This window comes from Elephas maximus, chromosome X (genome assembly GCF_024166365.1).
Source record: "Elephas maximus indicus isolate mEleMax1 chromosome X, mEleMax1 primary haplotype, whole genome shotgun sequence".
NCBI classification, from domain to species: Eukaryota; Metazoa; Chordata; class Mammalia; order Proboscidea; family Elephantidae; genus Elephas; species Elephas maximus.
The window spans coordinates 165,866,094-165,880,619 of record NC_064846.1 but is presented as its reverse complement, the minus strand read 5'-3'; the positions used below and the strand labels follow the sequence as shown (position 1 = coordinate 165,880,619).

Sequence of the window (14,526 nt, the reverse complement as noted above, 5' to 3'; positions counted from 1 at the left end):
CAGGGAAACATGCAGCACTCTCTTACAGACTTGATTTCCATGCAAGTGTGAAATCGCGATTGTGCACAGTATTTAAAAGTGACACCATACCGAGGACAACGAAAGGATTTATGTATGGTAAAAAGGCAAGTGAATGAAGCTATAATTTTATTTATGACTCTCAGTACATCCACAACTGTTTCCACCTAAATAGATCTTTAAAATAAGCATACACAAGTATCGACTATTATCTACAAATATTTATTATTGTAACACTTGAATAGAACTACAGGAAGCCCTTGGCACTGATAGAAAATATTGATTCACTGTTAGGTTACAAAAATTTATACATAGCAAAATTTAATGCTTTTTACATAAAAAATATTAGACTACTTAAACAAAACTTTCAAAAATTCCTGGCAACAGCTAACAGAATTAGAAAAGGAAAATTAGGCTTTAGACACTGCTCGTCTAGGAGAGCCTGGATGCTAACAGCACCTCCACTGCTGGAAAAAAATATTGAAGTCTGTCATGCAACAGGAAAAGAAACACTAAGCTAGTCGGCAACAACTGTTCCACACAGAAGAGAGCTTCTCCCGATGAACAAAGAAAAAAGCGCCAAATCGGCATGTAGGCATTAACCAAGGAAAAAAATCCAAATGAAATCATCATACTTGAGGAATGTTCTTTAATAGCTTCTTGATAAAGGTATGCTTCCTTTCATTTTAATACATTTCTGCACACATATGTTTTAAAATCCAGGAAACAGCCAACCACAGGTTAACTCTGAACAGGAATATACATAGTTAACTATAGAATGCAGCCCCCTTGAAAAGCACTGATGGCCCTGACGGTTATATGTATCATTTCAGAAAGAACACCACACAGTTTACCATCACTAACACCCAATACGCGGAGTCACTGAATGCTCCGGGACACAAAGATTTAAAAGGCAAGTTTCTGTTGCAAATGGCTTAATTAAACTCAAGCAGTTTTCTCACTGAACATCAAACCTTGTTATTCCAGGAAACTAAGATCTAGATATGAAAAAATGAAATAAATACCCTAATTTAAATTACTTAAGTAGTCAAGTCTATAAAAGTAGGAGGTCTGTGGTCTATTTAATTAGGTTTTAGATGGTTGGTATGAAATTGTAAACTCCTTACCCAGACCACTGAAGGATGGTGTATGATGGTGGTCATTTTAATAAGGTAACACTTCGTAATTGAGAAAAACATTGATGGGAACAAAATTCTGTGAAGGAGTTAGGGTCTCCTGTTGCAATATAAATTCTTAGAAATTTCAAGCAAATACTCAGTAAGGCAGAGCTGACATCTATTTCCCAAGAAGAATGACAATGACTGGGTCATTACCATTTTATTAAAATGAAATCTATCATAAAATTGATTCCAGAAGGCTTGTCAGTGGGTCAAAACCCAGCTTACTCAGCTGCAGGTACAACAGCATTCTAGTGGCTCATTTCAGCATTATTGAAAAATGGACTTGTGATCTGCTCAGGGAATTCATGTGTCCTGGACTTGGGGGGAAAAAGTCAGCTAATTAAAAAAAAAAAAGTCAATTGTAAGAATCATACTACCTAGAATCATACTACCTTTGATGAGCCGAAATGTAATGTCAGCTGTCAGAAATGGAACTGCCATCTTATGACCTATATCGATACACTGATTTGAGGACAGATGCCATGTGTGAGTTTGCAGTCACATCCCTTGATGCTGGCACATCACAGGTCCCTATCAAGGAGCATGACTCATCCCGCGGCCTGTCTTGGTGTGATTAGCCCTAAGTGTGAACATGCCACAGATTTCAAAAGGATGAACCGATCGTTTTGTCAAAGTGTTGCCTTTTAAAATGGCTAACATGAAACCTCCAATATCTGTTCTAAAGGAAAAGATTTACCCACTGGAAGGCTTTCCTAGAAATACATCCCAGCAGCTTGAGACAGACAGTGAAGTGTTTGGACCTTGTACAGGAGTTTGTTAGGTGGGACACACATCTGTACCGCAGAAGAGCTGTCTGGTGGTTTGTCAGAGCTGTCAGTTCTTCGGCGGAAACGCTCTGGCACATTTTACATTTATGTGTAAGAATTGAGTTGTTCTTTGGACCGGGACTGGATGTCTTGCAGTTCCTGTTCCTCCTTTGCTTTGCTATCCTGGTAAGCCTGCATTTTGCTTGCATCCTTTAAGTAAGCCCAGTTAGAAGACAGTATCATGAGGAAGTGGATCTGGAAAAGAAGGGTGAGCATGATGGCTAGTGAGCACGTCAGAAGGCAAAGCAAGCTGCTAGTCAGATGGGACAGTCTGTGCTTTAAAAGGGCTGGGGAGGTTATTCTGTATTAATAGTCATTCTGCCGTCAGAGGGGTCAGATACTGAAAGCATGCTCTACTCCTTCGCTCAATATTAAAAGGCTGAAGAAACGTTAGTATACAAACATAATGAACGTTTAAAAAAAATGGCTGAAGTTATTGTTAGGAAAAAGCAAAAATGAAACACGAGAGGGTGCTTTTTACCATTTGAGAGTAATTTCAAAGACTAGTGCAGAAGTTCAGAAATATGTGGTTTTATTTTTAAACAAGTGTGGTGCAAAGATCTTTTCTACCTGTGGATGAAAATAAATTTCCCCAAAGGCCTACAAGTGTGAACAATGTTTATTCTGGGTAAATAAGAATAATTAAAAAAAAAAAACTACATATTTAACACGGGAAAACTAAATGAATGTAAAAACCAAAATTAAGAACTGTAAGCAAAGCATGCAGTCTTTGAGTTAACACATTTTTAGTAATGAAACTACATTTTTCATTTTATAACTGCCAGTATTGCATTTCACAAAATGTCAAAATCCTTATTATCACTCTTTACAGTTGATGCGGCAAACGCTTCTTTCTCATTTATTTTCCTCAATATTTCCTGCAAAATAAATCTACACCTCCAGTTCCTGACAGTTCATATTTCCTTCTCAACTTATCTGAGACATTCTGATGCAGGCACAACTGCTCTTCCCATTAAAATCTTACGTGCAGTTCGAGAGCTGGCTATAAGGACAAGGAGTCAGTTACTACTCACCAAAATGCGACGACTTAAGGGCCTCTAAGGGGAATGATTGTGTTGTGCACAAAGTCCACATAGCAAACAAATGGGTGGCTTTTCTTTCTCTGCAAATTTTCATCTGGCTTATTTTAGTGCCATTTATTTGGTAATGAACCAGGTGATCGTACATGTTTGAAAAAATCAAATTTGAAATATTTGCAAAATGTTTTCCAGAAAAAGAGTCTGACAAAACACAATCCAGATTACCATGGTTCTCTGTTTCATCTTCAGTGCCCGTTTTCATCACCGAAACTGGTTATCAAGCCAGCAGAAATAACGGGAGATGCAGGCATTCTGAAGGCTTAATGCTGCATTTAGAGATACTGCTGAAAGTTTAAGTTCAACAATCATTTTTTCACCATGGCTGCTCACCAATGTCAGTAAATAACTGATCCTTTTCAAAATGTGGAAGTAGCCAGATCTCATTTTTGTGTAACTCGAGTACAGTAAGTCGTTTTATTACTCTACCATGCGAAATCAGGTTACTAAAGCTATTTACAAATTACTGTCACAAAACTGCAGAAACCTAGCTCTGCTTTAGTCTGGGGTGTCAGTGATATTTCACACTACAGAGTATAGCTCTCTAAAGCTCTTTATTGGCCTTATGCAACTTAGAACTTAGTGCAGCAATCTTCCCGACTCTTAAACTTCAAAACGGCATAGTTATAGGTAGTAGCCATCATGTAGATCAGCTGGTGGAAGAGAACAAAACAGGACGGTGAGACACAGGCAGTGAGGGCCAAGGCCCGGCGCGGCTACGTGGGTCAGGCGGGGGAGGGCTGCCGGACCGTCGCCCACACGGGGGCTCTTCCCCACTTAAACTACTCAAACTATTCTCATGTCCCAGTACAAGTCCTCGGCTCTGCCCTCCGAGTCAGCGTCAGTTTACGATAAGACTTGGCTGTGGCTGAGCGGGATTGAGAGCCGCGGCAACAACAGGAGAAAGGTGTCGCCAGGTGCCTCATCCCCCAACCCCATCTTTCCCAGTGGCCTGGTCAGCTGCAGTTAGCCCCCTTCCTGCCTGGTGCTCGGCCCAGAGCAGCAGCCAGAACAAGGGAGCGCTGGGATTTGACGGGCTTTGTTTATGTTTTGTTTTCCTGGACCGTAATGAGTAGAAATGAGTTAATGTTTTGAAACTGGGAACGACTCATTTCACAGCAGCTGACATTTGCCCCTTGCTCTACCAGTCTTAGTTTGGATTTCTTCAAATCACAAATCAACCCCCCAGATTACACACACGTGTGTATATGTGTGTGCCTATATATGTATATGTATATGTATACACAGATGGATATTTCCACTTGGAGGTTAGGAATTCCTGGCAAGGAAATGGGCAATGCCTCAAGAGAGCATTTGTCCATTTATTTCTGAAGGTCTGGAACTCAGGGCTGAATGCAACAAAGCAATACACTAGCCCTAGTCGACAGGTGCTCCAGGTACCTGGTTGGTACCCTCTCTTCTTTCCACAGAATCCAAATGGCATCACCTACAGTCTGGGTCAGGGCAGCTAGTACTTCCTGCAAACCTGAGCGTGCATTGCCTTTACACAGGTGATATTTAACCACTGCTGAGTGCCGGGACTGTTTGCTTCAGGAGGCTGGTAAGAGCTGAAAGGGAAATCTGTCATTATAGACTGGAGGCGGGGGGCATTAGGCTCAGGCAATCCTGGGGCCGTTACTCACCAGGGCAATGACGGTGGCACCAGCTCCCGCACAGGCCACAATGAACAGGTGATAGGACATGTAGAACTAGGAAGAAACAGGGCAGTGACATGAGCATTGGGTACAGAATGAAATGGCCTACCCACCCTGCCCTGGGGGCTGCTTCTCCTTGCAGCTGTTCTCTGCCAGGCTGGATGCAGGTGTGCTCTCTGCAAGCTTGCTTCTCAAGCCCGGCTGCATGCCAGGGTCACCCAGGCAGCCTGTACAACTTTCTGATGCCCAGGCTGCACCCAGACCAGTCGCAGCTGACTACCAGGGCCTGGGCCTTGGCCATCAGTGCATTGTAGTGCTCCCTTGATGACTGCAATGTGCAGCAAAGGTTGGGAGCCCCTGCTTTGCACCAATCCATGTTAAGAACATACACAGTGACTAGCCAGTTAGAGGAGTAGGGGCTGATTTTTCTTTTAACTCATTGCTTTCCCAAAATTCCTTACAATCTTAAGTATGCAAACTCCCACAGTACATTTGAGAATTTTGCTTTATAAACATAAGCCAATGACTGAAGAATATTCTAGGACTGAGAGGTTTTAAACCAAAGTGTTAAGATTTACTGGCAATTAAGGATGGATGAGAAATAATACCAATTCCCTCTGGAAGTATGAACGATTAACTGTGGCTTCATTTATAAAAATTTGGTTTACGCACATTCAGGGGAAGCTTTTCTATGAAAACTAATTACATTTGTTCTGTGACCAGTGTTCTACTTTAAAAATCTTTCTGAAGTGGGAAAGAGAAGAACCTAGATATATTTCCAGACTTGCAGCTTTGGGATCACTCCCAAATTATTGCCAAAAGGAAAAGTTCACTGATTCCTAGGGACTCTCAACAGATGGGTTGGACCATATGAGATGGCTGTTTTTGTAGGTCAAAAATGGCTGAGTGATGACAATAATTACATTGAGTTTGGTCTTAAGAAACTATACAAAAGAGCTGTCCTTTACGGCACTGTAGCCATCTCTCTTGCTTTTCTACCTAGGAGAATATTCATTCTCAGCCTCATTTATGAAGTGGTGATGGAGGAGCCCTGTGGCCTGTGCTGGGTTTACCTCATTTGTGTTGCAGATGTTCTCCAGGGCAGAGCCACATATTTTCCCAGGGAAAGCACTCCAAGGAATGATACCTGCAAAACGAACCCCAGTAGAACGTTAGTGCAAGCTACAGTGCGCCGTGCGTGCTCTTAAGGATCCAAATACAGAAGATTTATAAAGACGATTACTGGTAATCATTTCTGGCAAAAAAGGTTCGCCAGAACTATTTTTAAGGAATAGGGCAGTGATGTATCCCTGGTGGCACAGCAGTTAAAGAGCTCGGCTGCTAACCAAAAGGTTGGCTGTTGGAATCCACTGGACGCTCCTTGGAAACCCTATGAGGCAGTTCTACTCTGTCCTGTAGGGTCGCTATGAGTCAGATTGACTCGATGGCAATGGGTTAGGACAATGATATATATCTAGACATTCATTTATGAATACATTTAAAATTCAACTTTTGGCTCTACCTGTAATCCATTATAAAGAACAGTGTTGTCAAGCTTGGTCTTTAGGAGATGAGATTAATCTGACAGGTGGTTTTGGGAAAGTTCCGTATTATGTTGTAAGGTAAGATGTTGAGGATAAGCCACATGGGGAAAAAAAAAAAAAAGCCAAATGAAACGGTTGTCTCCCCCCAGAAAAGTTCTGAAAGGACAGTAATTTCTTCTTTCATTCTAATGAAAACCTCTCTTGCCCTAGTTGTTTCTACCAAGAACATGATTTCCCACCATCCTGACTAGAAGCACTAATTAAACCCCTTACTGAGGATGCTGCCTTCTCTTGCTCAGCAGGGAAGAAGAGTCTCAAATTAATTGACAGGACAGTCCAGTGGCGCCTCTGTGGTTTATGAAAAGGAACCAACAGTTCCCTTAGTTTCCCTTTGTGAGGCTCGCCTTCATTAGAAAATAGGTTTGCACTGGTTCGAGCAGCCAAAGACGGCTTCTGTGGGGTGCATTCTGATGATTTTAAAATACCTCTGGATTTATGCTTATGTTTTTCAGTATACACGAAAGTTTAAGCAATTGGTCATTAAAAAAAATTTGATTCAAAGAGTTGGATGTGCAAATTACTTAAATTATACAGTTAACACAATACTATTTTGGCCTGAACTGCAATACAGTTTTGTGTTATACCAAGCTTCTTTTACAACATACTGACCTTGAAAATATAACAAAATCTTGAATGAGACCCTTCAGCAACTAAAAGCATAAGTGATGGTTCAATCCAGCAAACGGAGCATAATTTTGGGAAAGAGTATAAACTATTCTAACAGAAGAATGTATGAAACAGATAACAATTAAAGTCACACCCACATAATAATGAATGCCCAGGCATATGCACAGGAGGAAAAAAATTCATTGGAATTAAAAGTGAGTACCGTATTGCCGGATATCCACACAGATCTGCTCCACGCTGGCCGTCCCATTGGTCTGTGGTGACTTGATGACTTCACAGGTTGACCATATGTTATAGAACATAAACACGGGCACCGCAGAGAAACCAAAGACTCCCAGCCAGGCCACTCCAAGCACATAGGTGAGGAAAACAAACTAAGCCAAGAACGAGAGGAAGAAGAAAGAATCATCACTGAAACCAGCAAGACACATTCTCCGAGAGCAATGATGATGCATTTCTGGGTACAATACCGAATCTGTGGGATGCACTCAGAGGATGGACCAGGCTACCATGGGCCAGAAGGAAAGCTGGTGTGCTGGAGGGACAGCAGGAGAACTGAGAGCTGGTGGCCGGGGACTGGGGCTCATGCTCTCCATAACTATAGGAGTCCCTGGGTGGTGCAAACCGTTAACATACTTAGCTGCTAACTAAGAAGTCAGTGGTTTGAGTTCACCCAGTGCTGCCTTGTAAGGAAAGCCTGGTGATCTGCTTCGGAAACATCAGCCACTGAAAACCCTGTGGAGCACAGTTCTACACTGACACACACGGGGGTGTCATAATTGCAGTCAACTTGATGGCAACTGGCGGTATAACTATAGGATCTAGAATGTTAGTGCTGGAAGCAACTTCTTGGACTTTTTCAATCCCCTCTTAACAAGGACACGAGACCCCAAGAGGTGACATCACTTGTCCAAGGTCACAAAGCGAATGAATGACACGGCCTCCCACATGTTGCTTTTTCTAAACACCGGCTCTGAAAAATCACAGCATCCTCTTCAACATGGGAGTCTCTGGGTGCTTTCACAGGCCACCGAATTATAGCTTCATATCACCTTCTCCAAAATCGCCTTTATTGTACGTAACGGGTGGGCAGCATAACGGGAAATAGCAATGGCCACAGGAAGCACTCTCCAAAAGAACGTCACTTGTTTCGTGATCCTGTGAAATTACTAAGAGCACTCGATACTTGAACCTTTACTAAAAGTTCGAGATGGCCTTGAATACAAGCTTAACGCACAGTGATCTGAAAAAATTCTCATTTCCCTCTAGTTTTCTTTAGTCTTTAAGATTCACAGCAGCTTTGCAAGCAAAGCAATGGCTTAGGGGAAAAAATCCTCCTGTTCACCCACACATTGCCATGGGCAACTTCAGGAAGAAGATAATCATATTGCCTTATTTTCTTCATAACCTTCTGTCTTGACTACCAATTCTCAGAGCTTTGAAAGGCTGCCTCAAAAACGTCATGGTATTTATATTCTCAGAATGTGCACCCACAGGGCGTGTGGGCGTGAGCTTGGAGCTCTCTTAGTTTGGCGTTTATTTTTTGAAGCTGATAGTGAAGACCTGAAGATTCCACGTAACTCTCCATACTGCATGACATACCTGGATAAGGGGTGGTCGGCCAGGGGTCACTCAAACAGGGCGCCTCCTGTTGGCCACCCCAGAAAACTGCAGGAACAGGTCACTTTTCCACCTTATTTCAAGAATGCTGACCCTTTCGGAAGCTCCGCGTCCCTCCAAATAGTAAAAGACACCGTTCTGCACACTTTCACCCGCCCTCCTCTTCAATGCCTACAGAACCACCGCTCCAGACTAGGGTTTCCTTTTCTTTCCCTTCCAAAGACAACTTGACTTTTTTTTAAATACCACCACAAACACTTGCAAAAGGGTGGTTTCTTGCCTTGGCCAGCCTTCCCTTCCCACCATGCTCAGGGCTCCAGAGGGAAGACCAGTGCCCAGTGAAGAAAGCACCCTGGGGAGCCATTCCGTGGTGGCCTCCAGCATTCAGTGAGCGGCAGGTCAAAGGCCTCCCACACGGGACTAATGGGAGGAGGTCTCCAGGGGGCAGCTGTGTTCTCCTTGCTGGGCAGACAGGAGTCTTCCTCTGCTTTGCACAGCTGGGCCCCTGCAGTAATGGGCTTGTTGCTCTAGCCCATCATCACCCCTCCCCAGTCACCTCTGTTTCCCTAATATGCTCTAAGGCAAGTCAACGCCATGAATCCAGAGCACGTGAGGCAGGAGGGACCAGTGATGCAGATGGCACAGGACTAATCAATGATGAAGTGGGTGAAGATGACCCAGGCCCTATCCGTGCAACCACAGCTTTCCAACAGACCTTTCCTCAAACAGAATCGAATACATACAACAGCTCAAAGGGGGCTGTGGGATTGAGAGAGGAGTGGGGGAGCCCTCCAGTGGCCCTGTGGTACAGAGGGCCCCCCAATGAATCCCCACCCCTTCCTCTTCCTCGAGCACACGTGCTCTCCCACCATCTGACACATTGTAAGAAATGTAACCAACGTCATGGAACAAGTTGTGTAAAAATTGTTAAAAATGGGAATCTAACTTGCTAGGGAAACTTTCTCCTAAAACACACGCGTGCGCCAAGGCAAACTGAGGACCCTATTTGGCATCTAGGATTGGAGAGGTTCAAATCAACAAGGAACTGAATCGCTCAGCCATCAATATTTCATCTCTGCAGATCGCTTCTTTTAGGAACATGGTTTCCTGAAATAGCACCAAATGACACTCTCTGTGGAGAGATTATTGGCCCTTGAGAGAGGTGTGTGCATGTGTGCGTGTACGTCCACATACATGTGTATGTGTGTTCTTGTTTAATCAGTTACCCATGGGAGATTAGCAGCGGGACCTGAAAGGGGCCCAGACAGAGGGCCTAAGCCCTGCTGGTCAGTTCTGAAGTCCTACAAATGTGCTTTATAGTGTGGCCACAGATCCCGCTGTACATCGTGTCCTGATGGACTGTCCTGAGGTGCGGTTTCTCTTCAGGGGAGCAGGTCTGGGGCGGAAAGCAGGTCTGAAGCTGGGCCCATGCATGCTGCAAGGCACAGCTGACATGAGAAAGCCACCTCCTCCCCACCACAGGGGCACGCGGGGCCTGTGAGGGGCCAGGCCTGTAGGCCTAACCAGAGCTGTCTGCATTGCCATCTCCCTCTTGTAGGCGCCCGCCCTCAGTCAGACTTGGTTACATTTATAGCCTGCTCTTAGTTTGCTGGGTTTTTCTTAGTTGTGTGGTGGGAAATTAAGGATTGGCCATGTCTGTGTTCTGTGGGAGAATTCTCACCTGCCATGCGGGAGACCTGGGTTTGATTCCCAGCCAATGCACCTCATGCGCAGCCACCACCCATCTGTTGGTGGAGGTTTGCATGTAGCTGTGATGCTGAACAGGTTTCAGCAGAGCTTCCAGGCTAAGAAGGACTAGGAAGAAAGGCCTGGTGATCTACTTTTGAAAATCAGCCAATGAGAACCCTATGGATCACAACAGTCCCATCCACAACTGATCATGGGGATAGTGCAGGACTGGGCAGTGTTTTGTTCCATTGTGCATGGGGTATCCATGAGTTGGGGGCCAACTGGATGGCAGCTAATGACAACAACGTCAGTTGGAGCACAGTGGTACAGAACAGAGCACCAGCCTGAGAGGAAACCAGCTCAAGATGGCAGGAGACAGCCTGCTGGAGGGCAGAGCAGGGGTGGAACCAGTAGAGCTGGATGAGGACACTGCCTTGGGCTTTCCCAGGCATTTCCTGAGAGCTCTGGGGAAGAGCCTCGGCCCCTGGCTGCACTGGCGGCTTCAAGTTGGCATTTCAGAGAGCAGTGACATGTAGACAGGACCTGAGGTTTCCTCATTATCTGGGCCCTTGGCAGCGTCTCCGTGGCTTCCGCCGCCTCCTTTGAATTCCTTTGAACAGGGCATTGCTTACCTTTCTGGCCGTTCTTCCTTAATTTGCCACTCAAGCTCCTTTTCTTCTGCGTATCAGATGTTGCGTGCCCCCAGCTCTTTCCTCCCTCCCACTTCTGTGTGTGAATTTGTTCATGCCCACCACTCTTACACTGATAACTTACCTCCATCATCTCCAGCCCAGAGTGTTCTTAGAAATCCCTGCCCCAGCAATCTATATGACTCTCCTGACAACTCTGTCTGGACCCTGCTGAAACCACGGCCTCCATCCTCTCCCTGCAGGCCTCGCCCTAATGACACACACCCTCTTCATCATGCTGCCCAACCAGAGACATGGCCTTTACCCCTCGTCTCACCCTCACACCACGTAGCCAGTCCTCAGGAGTCCATATCCCCCAGTCTGAATCTGTCCCCATTCCTCCACCCCACTGCCTAGCCAGGTTATAATTTTCTGACATCATGAAATAGTCTTCCTTTGTTGTTGTTTAACCATTTGAAAAATGGAAAATCCATTCTTAGCTCATGGCCATACAAAAACAGGTAGTGAGTCAGATTTGGCCCACAAGCTGTAGTTTGCCAACACCTGCCTTAGACTGTAAGCTCTCTGAGGACAGGAGCCAGTGTTTTAATCTTTGTCCTCCCGGTGATCGACAAAGGCTCCAGTAGCTACTTTGTAAATACTTCCAGAAGGATTGCGACGATTTATACTAGCACTTAAGTCTTTATGGCCACGATCCATATTCAAAAACAAACAAAAAGGAGGATTAAGACAATATGAGAATTACCTCCTTCCATAATGGTAACTTTTCATTTGAAAAAAAAAAAATCACCAGTAAACTAATACCTGTACATTCGTAAGAGAAACATTTGATTTAATACTACCAGCCAGAGCTTTTAATTTATTATCAACAACCTGTTGAAGGTTTTCTAATTTCTAATGCTAAATTGGGAAAAACAAGATTTGGGTCATGGACCATCCATCCACTCTGGATTAGATCACGACTTTCACCAAATACAGACAAATATATCACAACGAGGCTCTCGGACAGTGGCTGTTGGTTCTCAGAAGAGATCGTACTCACCATTCCGCTGATGCATCGGCCACAGGCGGTGGTTTTAAACTCACCGTGCAGTTCCTTCACTGCACTTGTGGTGTAAAAGCCTTCTGCCAGCAGAATGATCCCGTACAAGAAGAAAAAGGACGCAATTCCGTAGATGACATACTGCATCAGCTGGATTCTATGAAAAGAAAGCAGAGATCCTGAGATGTTAACTTCACAGTGTGAGGGAAAGACTGCCATTGGAGTCACCCAGGAGCTTTAAAAAATACTGGGACCTCGGTCCCACTCACAGAGATTATGACTGAATTGGTCTGGAGTGAGACATGGGTGTGGGGGTTTTTAAAAGCTCCCAAAAGGTAGAGAGCCACTAATTGAGATCTCTGGCTCATTAATTAATTAAATCAATACAGCTTTCCCAGATCCAGTATTGGCAAATATGTCTTGGTCTTCTTTGCCCATACTTGGCCCTCACTGAATCCCTTGTCCTGTTTGATCTCTCCTATAACTTCTCCCCCCTTGCTCATTACTTCAGATGTCATTTATGAACAAATAATAAAGAATAAAATTCCTAAAGACTCTTCTAACTTATCTTCCATTATTGCTCCATAAAAATTCATTCATGTCTTTTTCAGTCTGGAGGAGCCCTGGTGGCACAGTGATTAAGCACTCAGCTGCTAAACGAGAGGTCCACAGTTCAAACCCACCCAGTGGCTCCACAGGAAAAAGATGTGGCAGTCTGCTTCTGTAAAGATTTACAGCCTTGGAAACCCTATGGGGCAGTACTACTCTGTCCGGAATCCACTTGACAGCAGTGGGGTTGGTTTCATGCTGGTGGGACAGTTTCTCACAATCACAAGATACTAAGCACTGTGAATCTCTGCGATTCAAACAGAGAAAAAGAAAATACTGAAGGAAATGAAGACAAGGGAAAATATCTGAAGGCAATAAGCATATTACTGCTAAGCAGGCACAGCTAAGAGAATCTATGCGTGGTAGTGTTGAGACTCCACTGAGAATGATTCCAGAATGGGATGTCAGAGATTGTGGCCTAAGCCCCGGAACTTCCCCTTTTCTGCATTGAGGCTGCCCTGGGATTTGTCTTCTGGCAGAAGAGTCAATGTTAAAATACTGTTCCTGTCCACTTAGAGTTGGTGTCAGTCCTCAAAGGGTTTCCTCTCATTCGAGTGATGGACATTTCCAGTGAGAAAACTAAGGTGCCTGTTACTCAGGAGCATTGCTAACTCTCTGGGGTGATGACTAGCAGCGTCAACTTACTCCTTTACCACAATCCCCCAAGTCCATGGCTACTGTGGTCAGAATGTCCTTACCAATCCCAGGTGGGACCCATCCCGGGTTCCAAACACTGACTGTGCCTGGGCCCTTTCCTTTTCCTTCCCTCAAAGACCTGTTTCTATCTACATACAGTGAGCTTTAGGCAAAAGCGTCAGTATTCTGTCAGGAGAGCACCTCTGAAATCATCGTAAGCTGGTTGCTTTTGAAATACATTCTTAAAGGGAAGCAGGTACTTACACCTCACTCAGCAAAGCATGGTCACTGGTGTTGGTCGAGAAGTGTTGCTCAAGAATCGCCACAGTGCCAGCGAGAGCCACATGCCCGCATCCACAGAATAAGGCGACCCCAGAGAAGCAGAGGATGGTGGCCACCAGGGAGGCATAGGGGACTCCTCCCAGACACTTGATGCAGCATTCGAAGCAGCCTGGGCCCAAAGAAGAGAAAATGCAGCCATTATGGACAAGATGCCTCAGGTCTTCATGAACACCCCACATCAGCAGAGAAGTCTCAACTTTACCTCTTCCCCTTACTGTGCTATGGCTAATACCTCCATATCCCAACGGCCAGTATTATTGGACTAGTGATTATCACCTCACATTCTGTGGGTGAGAGCCCTGGGCTCTAAGAGGGAAGGTAGCTTAACTTGCCCAGGGTCCAGAAAGGTAGTTAATGGCAGAGCAGTCAACTGGCAAATAGCTATGGACTAAGTCATGATTCTAGAGCTTCCTGATTCATGGAGGGACTCTAGTGATAATGAGGAGCACTCATTCCACTAGCCAAGTCCAAAGTGAGGATAATCGTGATGCTTCGGCTCAGTGAAGAAAAGCAGCAGTCACGTTTGCCCAAAGCTCATCCCTCTGGGTTTTAAGTATGTCTATTTCCAAAGCAGCCAATGGCTTGCCTGGAGCCTTTGGCCTCTTCAGCAGCCAGAAGAATCAAATACAGGAATTACACCGTTGCTAGGCTCAGAAAAATATCAACGTGATCATTTTGGAAAGATAAAGGGTATTTGGGTCTCTTACCTCAGTGAAGTACTAGGTCATCAAGATTCACTCAAGTGGATCACTCACGTTCCACTCAAGTCAGTATCAGAAGTGACCTCACTCTTTAATAAAAATGCTCCCCAGTTCAGGCCAGTCTAAGCAATTTATTCATAGTCCTTCCACCTCCTCCCTCCCTCGCCTGCATCCACCCCCATCCCAACACACAGTTCAGAGAAAGAAGTGAGAACTGGTGGGCGTTTT

The 14,526-nt window shown here is 44.7% G+C and overlaps 1 protein-coding gene across 8 annotated transcripts in view; it reads right to left on the bottom strand.

The window, feature by feature from the left end:
- GPM6B (glycoprotein M6B) overlaps positions 1–14,526 on the bottom strand; it is a 164,460-nt gene continuing 149,934 nt past the window's right edge. For 3 of the 8 annotated variants that reach the window (XM_049873345.1, XM_049873347.1, XM_049873344.1), the window contains 6 exons: positions 13,520–13,706; positions 12,011–12,167; positions 7,212–7,383; positions 5,852–5,925; positions 4,767–4,832; positions 2,131–3,776 (listed from right to left, as the gene is read on the bottom strand). In XM_049873345.1, the coding sequence (XP_049729302.1) occupies positions 3,696–3,776; positions 4,767–4,832; positions 5,852–5,925; positions 7,212–7,383; positions 12,011–12,167; positions 13,520–13,706 (737 nt within the window). In that variant the 3' untranslated portion in view covers positions 2,131–3,695. Of the gene's footprint in view, positions 3,777–4,766; positions 4,833–5,851; positions 5,926–7,211; positions 7,384–12,010; positions 12,168–13,519; positions 13,707–14,526 lie in introns of all 8 variants that reach the window. The other 5 variants (XM_049873343.1, XM_049873342.1, XM_049873341.1 and 2 more) reach the window with 4 other exon arrangements.